We start from the raw sequence: 17,502 nt of genomic DNA on the forward strand, positions 1-17,502 counted from the left end.
TGTGAATTTTAGTATTTTGAATAATAATAATAAACTTGTGAAAAAATAATCCGATAAATTTATTCCACACTTCTAGATTTTCGTAAATCCAAACCTATAGAGCACATTGTCCATTCTGTAATGTTTTGTTCAGAAGGTAGTAATTTATGCGTGACAGCTGTTAATGTACATTTGTATATTTGATTTGGAAATTTGACCCTTAATATTTTGTACAATATTAAGCTGGTGAATATATATACTATCACCTATACTATATTGTGTTGTTAAGCTCAATAGCCGTCTCTGGAGGTGTATTTTTATTTCGTCATGCTCAATTTTGTTTCTAATAGGTACTCGGACAAGACATTGAGTGTATTAGTGAATAGTGTATATAATTTGGAGAATTAGTTTTGATGTGATTTGGTCATTTGCGCTTTTGAGAAATTTAAGAATTTTAATTTATTTATTTTGGCAATTGCTTCTCAAACTTTCTTCTTTGCGCGATACCCTTTCGAACCTCTCCTCTCTATATTTTAGTTTAAACCAATTGATTAGTACTGGGTGGCCATTAAAAGGCCACCTTAAATTGAAATCTTTCGTTGGGCTTATTATTTATTTATTTCTATTTATCAGTTCTATGGCGATCCAAATTAATATTGTATTGTATTGTATTGTTTATTTTCGGTGTATATTCATAAACAATTGTTTATAGAATACTATGCACAGAAGTTTATGTACACCTTTTCTAAATGAACTAACATCTAGTCTGTTGAAATAGAAAAAAAAATACAGCAAGATTTGCTATCTGAGATTGACATTCCTTATTTTCTTTCTTTCAAGAAACGAACGTTGCACTAAAATTATTACCCTATCTTCTACCTCAAGGAGTGATTTCCAGACGAAAGGGACGAAAACATGTGAAAGAACGTCCAACAGTTTTGGATTCATTGGAGCATTTTATTAACACCATACCTGTAAGTAACTAAGTTATTTTCGTTGTCATACACGTGTATGTTAAAATTAGTTTCTTCCTTGAAATAATGTACAATTCTTATTCATCAACGATTATAATGTAGTTTGTAGTTCATTCCCAAGTAGCGAACAGTCAAGACATACAGGCTTTTTGCTATAATGTTAAGCTTTATCATATCATGAAATACTAACCTTGAAATACACTCAGCACCTGTTGTATTAATTTTGTGTTATAGGCTTCGATAACTACATAATTTTTGTGCTGGTTCGTGGATTCACATTATGGCAAATGCTTTCAGTCTATGGGGGGGGGGGGACTTCGTTAATAAAAGTAAACACAACAGAGAATGTGTTTCTCCAACAAAACAAGTTGAAGTTTTGATACATTGCAGCGTCACATAATGTGTGGCCTCTGCTTACCTGTTAAATAAAATAATTTCATTTATGAGGACCAAGGTTATTTAATAGGCCACATTGTGTGACGTGGCAGATCATCAACCCTCCAGATGGTGAATTGAAGTAATACTCTCAATTGGGTGATTCTGCTATTAATGAAGTGTAATCTGTTTTTCCTAAAGACTGAAAATAACATTTACCATTATACGATGTCCACGAACCAAAGTAAAGATTTTCTGAGTCACGTACAGATAATAAGAAACCATCAAAATGTTTACGATTAAAATGAGTGTTTAATTGTAGTTCAAGGTTAATATTTCATAACTAAACATGCATTCCATTAATTCATTTCGTAATTATGCCAAGCCATAGATGAATGTAGCATCATTCGACTTGATCGGCTTTTATGTGTGTGTTCGAGTGTCGATCTGTCTGCTCCACGATAACTCTCGTAAAACTTATCCGATTTTAATGAAATTTGGTATGTAGATTCCTTTGACATTTTCACGTTACCCTATTGTTTGGGGTGGCAGTCCATTAAAAACAAGGGAGAAAACCTAACAGCTTTTTTCTTTATGTAAGTCGGTTGAGGCGTTCAGGAAAAAAAAATTCCTTCCCCCCTCCTAACACCCCTCCAAAAATGCTTGGCGGCTGAAACTTTTGGAAACTGAGTTTCTCATAAATGTTAATCGATACTGTAAATTTGGTGCAGATATGCTTGGGGGCAGTTTTCACATGCTTATTCCGCTAGGCCCTTTGCAGGATGACGTAGTGAAATTTATTAAATTCATTAGACGAAAGAAATTCATTATTGAAATTTATTAGACAAAAGTTACTGTGTACTTTCTTTATATGATTCCAATGATGATTTAAATTTGCTTAGAACAAAGGGGTGAATTTACACACACATACACACACTCCAATAGTGCCTACATTTTCTTTAAGGGTAGCAAATCATTACTTATAGGAACAGCTAAAATCAGTGAAATATCATAGATGAATTACGACCCCCTCCCTTTCCCCGCGAATTTTGACTTCCAAACTATGGTATATATAAATATAGGAAGTCTTATAGAACGCCTGTGTTACTCTGTCTGCTTGCCTCTGAACAGGTATCAGAGCAAAAACAGTAACAGCTATCGACAAGCGGTTTTCGGGAATCGATTCAGCGTCCGAGGAATAGGTTCCTCGTTGAACAACCTTCTGCTTAAACTAGAAGTGATTGAAATCGAACATTTCTGGTTTCAACAGTAATAGGTATAACTCAAAAACCATGTTAGCTAGCGACAAGCGATTTTCGGAAACCGACACGTGGTCTCAAGGAAGTAACCCACCTTAATCCCTATATTTCCACTGAAACCAGTAATGGCAGAAATTCGCTGCTACTTCGGTTTCAATATTAATTTTTATAGGACAAAAGCGGTGAGATCGAAAAGCGGTTTTCGGGAATTGACTCAGAATCCCAAACATTAATTCAGTGTTCGTTCATTATTTTCTATTTAAACCAAAAGTGGTATAAATCGCCATTTTCGGTTTAAACATTAATGATTATAAATTAAAACAATGGAGTATTAGATCATTTCGCGTGCAGTACATCAGTCAGTTCCGTGAAAGAGGATGGAGGTAGAAATCTGCGCGGGGTTCGTGTATCCAAAACTGACCACAGATGTTCAATTATGTTCAGGGATTGGCCGGACCAGGGTAGGTGTGCATGGGCGTACCATCATCCTGGAATATGGTGTCATTGCCTGGAAACAATATTTGGACTATAGGATGCATGTGGTCTCCTAAAATGGCGACATAGTCACACCCAGTAACCATCAGTACAGGACCAACTAAAAACCAGGATATTGCTACCCACAGCTTCATGCAGCCATATTGCTCCCATATTTCACGATTGGCTGGAGATACTGTGGATCATATTTTTCTGAGGGAGTCCCCAGACATAAACATAGCCTATAGTTTGCAATAAGATAAACGATGACTCATCCGACCATATCATACGTTTCCAGTCATCAACTGTCTATGTACATTCGCGGCAGCATTGGCGCAGTTTTAAAATGTTAGGTCCTCTATCAATGGTTTCGCCAGTGAAATCCAACCTTGTATGTTCATGTAATGTAATCATGGCGGACTGTGATTGTCGATAAGGCTGTAGGAAGGGCTGCTTGAGTTCCTTCGTCACTTGCCGCGCAGTTGTACAAAGGTTCTGAGTAATAGTCCGCGTAAATACTTGATGGGACCGGTACCTGTCACTGATGTTTTTCTTCTAACCACTGTTCCTCTTCGCCGATGTGGTTTATCCAGTTTTGTAGGCCATCATTACCTGGGATATCCTGCCTCGAGACACACACACACATTTGCCACTTTCGTTACGCTTGCACGACATAGCGGAGCGAAAAAGGTTTGCCCTCTTGGGAAATCGGAACGGTCGCATATTTCAACACTATGAAGGGCCGCGGTGGCTCAGTGGTAGAGCGTTCACCTCCCTGGTTCGATCCCAGCTCGCGGCGTGTGGACTTTGTGGTGAACAAACACCGTGCTCATGGGTTTTCTCGGGGTTCTCCCGTTTCATCCCACTTTCTTCATTCCACCATTTCATTCTTTTCTTATACTCACCGTCTCCTTTAGCCTTTCTTATACTGACCGGCATAACCGTGGGATGTAAAACTGAAAGATTTCTTTTTCATTTCATTTTTTCAACATTGAACGTCTGCTCAATTCATTGCATCTGCCCTTCTATTGCTCCTTGCGTAGTACAGCGTTTGTACTAAAACACCACAACAGTAGCTGGACGCTTCCACTGCCAACGAAAGATCTTTAGTTTTCAGGTGTGTCCATTAAATTGATAATTTTCTGTATATTACTTCATGTTGTGAATATAGTGTCCACCGCGTGTCTTTTTTTTTTTTTGGGTGGAGGGGTCTTTACGTTTCGTCTCTAATTTTGTTTCACCATTTTGTTAACATTGCTGTGTCCTTTTGTTTCAGATCATAAACGTAAAACGTTTACCTAAATCAAAATAAATACGATTTTATTTCCGTAAGTTAAAATGTTGTCATTCATTATCAGACGATGGAAAAGATCAGACAATAATGATACTTAAAAAAAAAAAAAAAAAGAATTCTTATGTTCCATACAGAATTCCATTTGTTTGCAATAACCTTAATTACGTTCAATTTATGATCAAAAACATTTTAGAAATTCATGCACAACATGCCCTCACGCAAAAAAAAAAAAAAAAAAATCGAACATTCCAGATTTTGTCTCATGTTATTAACTTAAACTAACGATAGATTTACCTACAAAAATACTAACATTTATTATTCGCTTTTTGGTAAGTGGGAGCTGGACTGGAACGGATCATGAAGGAAGAAAGACTTTTGAATGGAATGAGAACCCAGCCCTTTGTTCTTGTTATAGGAGATCTTGTGCGTCCACAGCAAGTGTTCGTAATCATTGAGGACCATATCATTCCAGCAACTTCTGTGTTGAAAGCTGTAGACTTAGTTTTCAAACTTACATACACTTTGAATTTAGAATTTTCACCATATTGCAAGAACGTGTGGCTATTTTTGGACGATGCATTCTACAAGTGTGGGAGAGATACACCTATATTTTGTCAAATTGAGGACATTGTGCTTTTCATGGAGTCAGTTTACATCTTATGTAAAAGTTTTCAGACGATTGCTTTCTCTGAACATTTCCATGCGTATGTAGTAACACCACGAACGACTGTACAAGTTGTAACTATAAACTCTCTTTATAATTATTTGCCACTTCATGTTCGTTCCTCTTTCCATAATGGTGACGATAATTTATATGTTACATTGAAACATGAAATTAGTTCCAATAACCGTTTTTTTTTTTTTTTTTTTAAGATAGTATAATACTTTTGCAGTAGAGAACACATAAGATGGTTGTGAACCATATTTTGTTATATTCAAACATGTAATTAGTTCCAGAAACCTTTCTGTTTCTAAGATAGTGTAATACTTCTGTATTCAAAATCACATTATGGTTGTGAACTATAAGTTACACGTTGCACTGAAACCAGGTGCGGCTCGTAAGGGAAATCACATAGGTAAAATTTAATGTTTTATCGCTTCGAACTAAGTGAAAAAAGTTACCTGTTGTCATTCTTGCTCTCAACAATTAGAACACTAGGCAACTTTCCTTCTTTTGTTTGAAACAATAAAACACTTTATTTTTACCGATATAACTTCCCTCACGAGCCGCCTCTGATTAGAACATGAAATGAGCTCCAACAACCTTTTGTTTCTAAGATAGTGTAATATTATGTAATCGAAATCGCATATGATGGTTGTGAACCGTATTTTATACTTGTATTGAAACACGAAATGAGTTCTAATAATCTTTTGTTCCTAAGATATATGTAGTCGAGAGCACATATGATGGCTGTAAACAAAGTTATTTCATTTGCAAAGATAAGCATAGTGGAGTCAGGAACAAAAGTGGTTGATACCTTTTATCTGTTATTTCATAAGTTCATAATCTAAAAACTAATCGACCGATTGAAGTCGTTTTTGATACATAGTAGTAACTTTTTGTGTGTGTGATTTTTGTATATTGTTAATAATTTACAGCTACGAATTACTCTATTTAATCTATAATCTGTGTGAACTTAAACATACGATGGTAACATGAATAATAACTTGCTTTAGAAACTCATCTTCTTAAAGAAAAATCAACATAATCACAAATCAGCTTATTTTTTGGTTTATTGTAAAACAAACGTTTCGTTATCAAATAGTATAATTTTCTTAGAATATATCTGCTTATTTTTTGGTTTATTGTAAAACAAACGTTTCTTTATGAAAGAATATACTTTTCTTAGAATTCTACTGCATATTCTTTGGTTTATTGTAAAACAAACGTTTCGTTATCAAAGAATATAATTTTCTTAGAATTTATCTGCTTATTTTATTGATTTATTGTAAAACAAATGTTTCGTTATTAAAGAATGTAATTTTCTTGCGTTGAAACAAAGGTTTAAATGTGCTATATTTTAAACATGTTCATTTAATATAAATTCTGTATGTACTAAAAGTGTTTTTTTTTTACATGTTTATATTTTGTTTATATCTTTTCCCTTCTTCTCGTATTTGAGAACCCCGTTTCTGTGCATCGTTTCTCACTTTTGAGAAAGACACTTCTCAAATTTTTTTGAGAAATGTGTTTCTCAAAATTGAGGTTATATGTCTCATTTACTGAGATGTTCCTTTCTCAATTTTAAGAAAAAGTACATTATTTCTCAAATTTAAGAAACCAATTGCACCCTCAGAAATGAGACATAATTACTCGTATTTGAGTCATTATTTCTCAAAATGATTTGAGAAAATCGAAATCTCACTTTTAAGAATGTATTACTCGGTGCACAGATAAGAAACGGATGTTCTCAAATACGAGGAATTTTTTCTCGAATTTAAGAAACCATTTTTAACAGTGTTTATTCTATTCATACAAGAAAAAGGAAGCATCCTCTTGGCCTTCCTAATTTCCCGGGCTAATTATTCCCCCGTTTTGATTTTTTTAAATTCAAACATTTCCTTCTTTTAAATATAACTAAACGATATAATTTTTCCTTTCTTTATAATAACTCAAGTCCTGTCATGTTGATATCCGCGCAAGTTGGTGTGGAATACCAGTTTCGCTTATCAACTCTTCTTAGTTTTGGTGTTACTGATGACGGCCGACTTGAATCACAACTGACCATGGTCGATAACATATGATAGACGAAATGAAAGAAAGTAACGTCAAGAAAAAGAAACAGAAAAGTAGAAAGGACGAAAGAAAGAACAAAAGGACGCAGTTCTTACATGGAATGAAATTTGGCAAACACAGTATTATCTCTGAACAAATAGCATAAGAAAATGGAAAGTCAATGACATTCTTAGAAATGGTTAGAAGGATTATTGTTGTACGTGGAATGCGAAAAACTAACAAATTTATTTCGGGGGGAGCTTGAGCCCGATAGCCTCCTAAATACGCCACTGAAGACAATCGTCCCCTGATTCTTCACAGCATTGTTCTTCAACTTAATAAATATTTTGAACATCGCTTAGTGTTCGAAGTGGAAAAAAGCAGAGGCGGTATGTTTCATTATGATTTTGACTCAACATACCGGCTATTTAAATATTGTCTTGATCACTGAAAAAACAGAGACGGTATGTCCTCATTACTGAAAAACCAGAGGCGGTATGACATACCACTGCATACCGTCTCACTTCGACCACTATATATATATATATATATATATATATATATATATATATATAATATGGGAAAGGTCTTACCCGTCCCCCCCAATGTTGAAGACAGATTTGCGCCGATGTTTATATTCATCAATGCAAAAGTTAAACCAACAACACACGAAATAGAAAACTCGTAACGTCAGCTCGTTAAACATAAGTTATGAACCGTTACAAACAAGAGAAACTTCATTGGAGGTGATTTCTCTGCTGACAACACGAAACATTTTAACGATAGAACAATATCGATATCTCGATAGTCATTATACATCCTGGGTCGAAACAAATGTCACTAAGAATTTCTGTCGCATATTTTGTGTTTTTGATCATTTCGATCCCCGCCATATAATGCGTCCCTATCTGTCCCATATTTTGTAAGCGTTTTCAATAATTTGGCGTCCCGCCATGTAATGTGCCCCTATATGCTCCATATTTTGTAAGCACTTTCGATAATTTGTCGTTCCGCGATATAATTCGTCTCTATCTGCCCCATACTTTGTAAGTGTTTTTGATTATTTGACATCCCACCATATAATGCGTTCCTATCTGCCCCGTATTTTGTATGATTTGGCATTCTGCCATATAACGCGTCCCTCTTAGGCGTAATTCGGGACGCTGAAACTTTCTTATAATTTGCGACAGGTGGCAACTCTACTTTTGGTAAGGGATACTTGCCATTCTATAGTGAGGGTGTCAACTCCGAAAAATAAAATTTCCGGCACCTGCTCATATTCCTCAAAACACATCCTCAATAACTGTACTTTAAACCCTGAAATTATAGTTGACCCTGACAAAAAAAATGCTAGTCCATTGGCAACCCTATTGGTAGTTCAGATCTCATTTTACGAAAGTACTAGTTCTCATCTGATATATCCTGAGTGCTGAAAATGGACATTATACCAATCAACGAACTAAAGAATACATGCATATGATGATGTTTGAATCTCAAATTGAAGCTCAAATCTTTTAGAAATATCTTCCAATAATGACTACGCTCAAAGAAGAAAATCAAATAATATAGATTTACACAGACATTTGTAGATATCACGCACAGCTTCGGGTTATCGTTTCGTAAATATATAGATGTACAAAAAACGAGAACACAAAGCAAAAAGGATAATTTTAATCCCTTCGGATATATATATATATATATATATATATATATATATATATATATATATATATATATATATGGAGGGGGAATGCAATATCACTGACGCTGGTTGATTTCAAAGTGTGATTTGCAACATAGCGCTAACTTCAAAGGCGAATGCGTTGATCTCTGTCCAACTGGATTATAACATCAATCAAACACGTTTGTTTTTTCTCTTATTTTGTTTTTACAAAAAATAACAACAGAAAAGAACCCTAATGATTCAAGTTTTAATTTGTTATTAATGTTTTTTCCCTATTTTTTTATTATTATTATTCCAGACAGCCAGAGGAGATGGAATATTTATCTTCTCCAGTTTAAAAATTTTGACAGCAGATGGGAAACTTTATCCGGGTTTTACTCTATCATTTGTAATATTCTCCGTTCTCTGTTTGAGCTTAAAACCAAATCAAAATAGACGTCTTTACTGATATTATCAAATCCCGAAAATAACATGCGAACACTCATTATTATCATGTACAGTCATCAACAAAAGTCAATACCCAGATTAATCATTTTTTTTTTTAGAATTTTTAGAGTGGTAGCGACAGTTTTGGTACAGTTTGTTTGTACCTTGAAGGAAAAAAAAATGAAATGAAATCTTTGAGTTTTACGTCCCACGGTTATGCCGGTTAGGATAAAGGAGACGGTGATTATGAGAAATGAATGAAATGGTGGAATGAAGAAAGTGGGAGGAAACGGGAGAACCCCGAGAAAACCCACGCATACGGTGTTTGTCCACCACAAAGTTCACTTGGCGGGAGCAGGGTTTGAACCCGGGACCCCATGCACCAGAGGTGAACGTTGTACCTTGAAGGAAATCACGTTTTTTTTTAGGTTTGACTTTTGTGTTTTGAGTCCGTTTATGCAATACAGAGATTATACAACATGGGACCTACTCTTATCTTGGGTTGGATAAGCTTGCATATGTGCATTATTTTTATTCATATTAGTTTCATTTTTTGTATATAGTTTAGTGGTTTAGTGAATTCTTTGTGATTCTTTTAGTGAGTTTTTTTGGTGAGTTTTTAGTGAGTTGTTTCTGCATTGCCTGGCAACAGTGCCTTCAGAGTGCTATTCAAGGTGTGTCTGTGCATTCGAAAATGTGCCGTGAAGTGCAACTAGGCAAGAATATTCATTAAGTTTCAGTAAAGCATACACCGTATTTATTCATAGGTTTTGAGAAACACTCATGTTCATTAATAGACAAGATTTACATGTTGTTAACAGTGTTTTAGAGTGGTATTCAGTTTATGTGTGACCGAAGACAAAGTATAATGGTTAGCAAGCAACCATGTGGTTTAGCAGCAAGCAAGCAACAATTACTGCAGAAACAAGTTAAGATAAGTAATTCATTGTACTAACCTTTAAGTATTATATCAATCATTATGTTAACATACGAACAAAGCATGTCATGTTTATTATATTAACACATGTACCTTTAAATAAGAATTGAAGCAAGTAACATCTAAAATATTCGTCAAGTCTTATTTCTCGTTCCTTCATGATATCTGGGTGAATCAGTAATATGGGTTTAATCATACAGTTCATTAGCTCTGGATGTGATATGCGTGTTTTGTAAATAAAGTACATAGCCTATCACCCCTTCATACATCATCATTTTTTTTGGTCCTCCGTCCACTGGATATCAGAACGAGAAACGTGACTGCATTCTTCGTTCTCGTGTGTGTTTGTGTGGGTGCTGCTGTCATAAGCAGAACAGAACTGTTCATATCAGTACAGTTGGTGTGTGTGCATTCAACCCAGCTGAATTCAAGGTTACACGTTTCTAGGTCACTCAGAGGTAAAAAAAGAAAAATATATTGTCAGCGCTTTGTGTAGTTAAACAAGAAAGACTGAAACAATGGCAGAAGTGCAGTTGGGTCAATTAATTAAGAAACGTGCTTCGGTCAAAGGTCAGGCAACAAGAATACAGACATTTCTTCAAAAACTACAGAATGAAAATAAACCTAGCATACAAGAAGTAAGAACAAGGCTAGTTGCACTTGAAGGGGTTTTTATTAAGTTTGATGAGATACAGTCAGAAATAGAGCTCTTGGATGAGACGGGTGAACAAGAATCGCACAGAATTACATTCGAGGAACTGTATTATGATTCAAAGGTTAAGTTACAAGAATTTATTGATAGTTTTGAACAAAAAACGGATTCAGGGACAGCAAATAACAAAGCTACAAATTCTAGTAATTCAGTACAATTGCCTAAAATTTCCTTGCCCACATTTTGCGGTAAATACGAGGAGTGGTCGCCCTTTAAGGACATTTTCATTTCCCTTATTCACAATAATGAATCATTAAGTACAGTTTGTAAGTTTCAATATTTGCGCACATCGCTCAAGGGAGAAGCGTTTACATTAATAGCAAATCTGCCAACGGTAGAAGTAAATTACGAAATTGCATGGAAGCTTCTTGTTGAACGCTACGAAAACAAACGGTTGATAGCTTCGACGTATGTACGAGGGTTGCTCAATATCAAGCCAGTAATGAAAGAAAACGCTAAAGACATTAGACAATTTGTAAATACTGCACGCAGTAATTTTCAAGCCCTTGAAGCATTGAATTTGGACAAACCTTTGCATGACGTACTACTAACACAACATTTAGTAGAAAAACTTGATTCGGCAAGCAAAAGGGAATGGGAAGCTGAGCAAAGTAGTGACTCCTTTCCATCGTTATCGGAATTATTTTCATTTTTAGAAGGTCGTTGTCAAATGTTAGAAAACATTCGTCCTACTCAATCTGAAAGTACTTATGACAACAAAAGTGTAGATTCCAAAGCAAAAAGAAAGAATAACAGTCAAGTGAATGCGTTTGTTTCTGTGCTTCCAAATGCATGTAATATTTGCCGTAGCAAAGAAACGCATGCTGTTTTTCGCTGCCCAGAATTTCTGAGTGCTAACATTAATCGAAGAAAGGAGCTCGTGAAGCAAAATAAACTATGTTTTAATTGCTTAGGTAATAAACATCAAGTAAAGGCATGCAAATCAAGTACTTGTAAGAAATGTAATTTTAAGCATAATACACTGTTGCATGAAGATACTACTCAGGAGGCTACTAACAAAACAAGTTCAAGCAAAACAAATAACAATACTACTAACGTACCTAAAGTTAAGGAACAGAATCAAGTTCAAGTTCAACCACAGAACTCTTATTGCTCATTTAAGATTAATTATGGTCAGCAAGTCTTATTAGCAACAGCGTTAGTTAACGTAACAGACACTAAAGGTCGTTTCCAACAATGCAGAGTGTTATTAGATGCAGCGTCTCAATCGAATTTTGTAAGCGAAGCTTTAGTTCATAGATTAGGTCTCAAGAAAACGAAAAATCGTGTTCCCATTAGAGGTATCAATTCTGTAACCTCCGAAGCTCAGTACAGTGTTGAAGTTCATATTTATTCACGAACATGTGATTTTAATGCAGTGGTCGATTGTTTAGTATTGCCAAACATTACAGGTTGCATACCTTCTAAGGATATCGATTACAGTAATTGGAACTTGCCAAAGGATATTTGCTTAGCCGATCCAAATTTTAATCGCTCGTCGTCAGTGGACATGCTTATTGGTGCGGGGTTATTCTACAGTCTCCTTGAGCCAGGCCAGAAGACTAGAAAAGGACATTATCCAGTTTTGCAGGAAACGAAGCTTGGATACGTTATCGTCGGAAATATGCCTTCAATACCCGAAGAAGCCAACCAGTCGGTAATTTCATGTTTTGCTCAGATGGAGACAGACTTGGATACACAATTGAGAAAATTTTGGGAACTCGAAGATCTTCAGACTAAGATTTACACGCCGGAAGAAGAAAATTGTGAGAAGCATTTTTTACAAAATACAACCAGAAATAGAGACGGAAGATTTATTGTCAAATTACCAAAGAAGGAAGAGAATGCTGTTTTAGGAGAGTCTTACAACATGGCACTACAAAGATTTAAGCAGCTTGAAAGAAGATTGCTACAAAATCCTGAGTTTCATAAACAATATGCCGCCTTCATGGATGAGTATTTAAGTTTGGGTCACATGCGAAAAGTTACAGAAGAAGACGTGAACAGCAGCAGCAGTTGTTATCTTCCACATCATCCTGTATTCAAGATGGACAGTACAACAACTAAATTAAGAGTGGTTTTTGATGCAAGTGCAAAAACGTCTAATGGCAAATCATTGAATGACATTCTTCAAGTTGGGCCAATTGTTCAAGATGACTTGTACTCCATTATTTTAAGGTTTCGGTTGTATCCAGTTGCATTTACAGCAGACTTAGAGAAAATGTATCGCCAAATATTAATTCATGATGAGGACAAGTGTTTACAACGCATCCTTTGGAGAAACTCAGTAGAAGAACCGATCCAGACGTATGAGTTACAAACAGTGACGTACGGGACTTCGTCAGCGTCCTTCTTGGCAACAAGATGTCTGAAGCAAATAGCGGAGGAAAATTCCAAGGAATTTCCAGAAGCAGCAGAAGTAATAAAACACAATTTCTACATTGATGATGTGTTAAAATCAGTACCAAACGTGTCAAAGGCCTTAGAACTACAGAAGGATCTTATTAATATTTTAAGCAGAGCAGGTTTCAAGCTTTGTAAATGGAGTTCTAACATAGAAGAAATACTTCAAGGAGTTCCTGAAGACTTCAGGGAAAAACAACAGCCAATCATACTTGGTCAGCAAGACGGTGTTAAGACTTTAGGAATAGCATGGATTCCATTAACAGACAAACTTATAATTTCGAACAAAATTTGTAAAAATGGAACTGCAGTAGAAAGTAATGTTGCAATGACAAAAAGACAAGTCGTCAGCATAGTGTCATCTATCTTCGATCCATTAGGTCTAATCGCTCCAATTGTCATCAAATACAAGAATTTCTTACAGAAGTTGTGGAAGACAGAGATGGATTGGAATGACCCATTAGACACAGTCCTACAAGTTGAGTGGAATCAATTAATGTCTTGGTTACCTGCGATGGCGAAGATACAAATTACAAGAAACGTAATGTCTTCGGAGAACGTTAAGGAAATACAATTACATGGTTTTTGCGATGCAAGTGAAGAAAATTTTGGAGCAGTAGTGTACATCAGGGCTACAGACGATCAAGGAAACATTGAAGTCAATTTACTTTGTTCAAAGTCGAAGGTTGCACCACTGAAGAAGCAAACTTTGCCTAGATTGGAATTATGTGGAGCACTGTTACTTTCGAAGCTAATAGACAAAACACTATCCATATTGAATATAGAGGTCAGTGGTATACACCTGTGGACAGACTCTACGATAGTTTTGTCTTGGATCAAATCACCTCCCAATCGTTGGAAGACATTTGTATCCAACAGGGTGGCTCAAATTCAGAGAATCACATCAATCAATCAATGGCATCACGTGCCTAGTAAAGAAAATGCGGCAGACATAGTTAGTCGAGGAGCGGATCCCAACACTCTTATTCAGTCTCGAGAGTGGTGGCATGGTCCAGAGTTTCTTCACACAGCAGAATGGCCATGTCAAGAACAAAATGAGCCAGCTAATATTCCAGAAGAGAAGAAAGTCATGATAAGTTTGGTGGCAGTTCATGAAACAAGCTTTATGAAAAGGTATTCATCGTTAAACAAAATGTTGAGAGTAGTAGCATATTGTTTGCGATTCAAACATAATTGTCTTTCCAAGAAATTAGAAAGAAAAACCGATAGTCTTGACGCTTCGGAACTTCGTTTAGCGTTACACAGATGTATCAAGATAGTACAACATACTACCTATCATCAAGAAATATTGAACTTGCAGCAACAAATGGAAGTTTCAACAAAGAGCCCAATCAAGGATCTTTTTCCATTTCTGGACACGGAAGGAATGCTAAGAGTAGGAGGAAGATTGGAACATTCAAACTTGGAGTACGACAACAAGCACCAATTCATCCTACCTGCAGGTCATCATTTCACCCATCTGATAGTCAAAGAAGAACATAAAAGGTTGCTTCATGCAGGACCACAGCTTCTTATTGCATCTTTGCGTACCAGATATTGGATTCCAAGAGCTAAGAAGATGGTCAAGGCAATAGTACACAATTGTTTGGTTTGTTTCAAGTGGAGATCAACAAGTTCATCACAGTTAATGGGACACTTACCCAAGGAAAGAGTAAATGAAGCAAGACCATTTGTACACGTGGGAGTGGACTACGCAGGATTCTTTTATGTCAAGCCCACAATTCGCAGCAAAATTCAAATGAAGGTATATGCAGCGTTGTTCATCTGTTTAGCCACTAGAGCAGTTCACATAGAAATAGTTTCAGACTTAACTTCTCAAGCTTTCATCGCAGCATTGAAGAGATTTGTTGCTAGGCGAGGTAAATGCTTATCTATCTGTAGCGACAATGGTTCAAACTTTGTTGGCGCCAATCGAGAATTGCAACAATTTTTTGAATCTAAGACTAACCGAAAGGACATCCTGGAATACTCAGCTCAAGAAGGTTTAGAATGGAAATTCATTCCTGCCAGATCTCCTCACATGGGGTCATGGGAAAGTTCAATAAAATCCATGAAGTACCACCTACGGCGTGTAGCAGGAACTGCAAGTCTGACATACGAAGAGTTGAACACGTTACTTATTCAAATTGAAGCCATTCTAAATTCAAGACCATTGACAGCCATTTCCAACGATCCTACAGATCCAATGTATCTCAGTCCAGGGCATTTTTTGATGGGAGCTACACTTCTCAGCCTTCCGGAACCAGATCTACTGGACGTACCTATCAACAGATTAGGAAGATGGCAACGGATTCAACAAATGAAGCAGCATATTTGGAAACGTTGGTCAAGAGATTACCTCAACCAGTTACAACAAAGAAGAAAATGGAAGTCAGCTCAGCCTAATCTACAACCGGGCATGGTCGTATTGTTAAAAGAAGACAATGTTCCTCCTCAAGTGTGGAAGTTAGGTGTGATTAAAGAAGTTCATCCGGGCAGTGATAATTTAGTGCGAGTGGCAACTGTGAAGTGTAAAAGTGGCATTTTTCGGCGTAGTGTTGCTAAGCTAATTCCTTTACCCCTAGAATATTAATTGATTGTGTCCAATCAAGGAGGGGGAGGATGGATAAGCTTGCATATGTGCATTATTTTTATTCATATTAGTTTCATTTTTTGTATATAGTTTAGTGGTTTAGTGAATTCTTTGTGATTCTTTTAGTGAGTTTTTTTGGTGAGTTTTTAGTGAGTTGTTTCTGCATTGCCTGGCAACAGTGCCTTCAGAGTGCTATTCAAGGTGTGTCTGTGCATTCGAAAATGTGCCGTGAAGTGCAACTAGGCAAGAATATTCATTAAGTTTCAGTAAAGCATACACCGTATTTATTCATAGGTTTTGAGAAACACTCATGTTCATTAATAGACAAGATTTACATGTTGTTAACAGTGTTTTAGAGTGGTATTCAGTTTATGTGTGACCGAAGACAAAGTATAATGGTTAGCAAGCAACCATGTGGTTTAGCAGCAAGCAAGCAACAATTACTGCAGAAACAAGTTAAGATAAGTAATTCATTGTACTAACCTTTAAGTATTATATCAATCATTATGTTAACATACGAACAAAGCATGTCATGTTTATTATATTAACACATGTACCTTTAAATAAGAATTGAAGCAAGTAACATCTAAAATATTCGTCAAGTCTTATTTCTCGTTCCTTCATGATATCTGGGTGAATCAGTAATATGGGTTTAATCATACAGTTCATTAGCTCTGGATGTGATATGCGTGTTTTGTAAATAAAGTACATAGCCTATCACCCCTTCATACATCATCAGGGTTCCTCGAATTGGTCACAAAATGCAGTGGCGAAAACCTCATAGCCAGAACCTCAAATGCCGAAATCTAGTCTGTCCGAAACCTAGGGGCACAGAACCTCTCTGAAAAAAATCTCGTCTGGCCTAAATATCACCGCCCGAAACTTTGGGGATCATAGCCAAAATCTTGCTAGGACAAAACCTTGCCAAAACTATTTCTTCAGTATAAAATATTCAGTATCGCTCTATGTATACAATTTCAAGAAAGTAGATACCCACATTCATCGCGTTTGAGCATCGAGTCTCCTAACCGTGAAAACACGATCAATCCAACCTTAATCATTTCACAGATTCAGCCTTTTTTACATAAGTTACTATGATGTAAAATAAATTGTGACTTGTGCGCGAAATACATTTTTCCATTACAAGAGAAGTAACTTTTAATTATTCCACGCAAACTCAATCGTATTTGACTGTAAACAAAGCTAGTATGAAACAGAAAAACACTTTAAGTAACTGTTAAAAGGAGATTCCAAATAGCGTAAGAAATGCGGTTTTATTGAAGAGGTTATCAATCTGTTGTTCGTGTGTTCAAACTCTGCACAAGATTACTTTTTATTTATTTCTCATTCGTTACGATCTTAACCTGGAAAGTAAGAACATTACTTTAAATAACTCGTTCTTTTCTTTTAATTTTATCCGAGAAGAATATGATCTTATAAGTGGCGTATTTATGATTTTGTTTCGGGGGGGGCTTTGCTAACTTTCGGGGGGTCTTTGCCTGAAAATGTGAAAATTCTGCATGATATTTCATATACTTTACTACAGATTTGGGGGGGCTTAAGCCCGGAAGACCCCCCTAAGTATGCCACTGGATCTTATACTACTTCAAAATGTTATAGCTGAACAAAATCAAGTAGTAAGCTTTTCTTAAGAAATAGAATATTTTATTTGTTTC

At 36.0% G+C, this 17,502-nt stretch overlaps 2 protein-coding genes across 2 annotated transcripts in view; both read left to right on the forward strand.

Annotated features, from left to right (window-relative positions):
- The window catches only part of LOC145665098 (uncharacterized), a 12,914-nt gene extending 7,677 nt beyond the window's left edge, over positions 1–5,237 (forward strand). The window contains exons 4-5 of the mRNA XM_081732370.1: positions 820–953; positions 4,690–5,237. Of these exons, the coding sequence (XP_081588496.1) occupies positions 820–953; positions 4,690–4,716 (161 nt within the window). The 3' untranslated portion in view covers positions 4,717–5,237. The remainder of the gene's footprint in view (positions 1–819; positions 954–4,689) is intronic.
- On the forward strand, positions 4,740–15,826 carry LOC145665099 (uncharacterized). Its single transcript, XM_081732372.1, has 3 exons — positions 4,740–5,016; positions 11,826–13,249; positions 14,855–15,826. Exons 1-3 carry the CDS (start codon positions 4,740–4,742, stop codon positions 15,824–15,826), a joined length of 2,673 nt encoding a protein of 890 aa, XP_081588498.1.
- Positions 15,827–17,502: the final 1,676 nt, after the last annotated feature.

The sequence above is a fragment of the Thermobia domestica genome, chromosome 11 (genome assembly GCF_964235325.1).
Source record: "Thermobia domestica chromosome 11, izTheDome1.hap1.1, whole genome shotgun sequence".
Lineage (NCBI taxonomy): Eukaryota > Metazoa > Arthropoda > Insecta > Zygentoma > Lepismatidae > Thermobia > Thermobia domestica.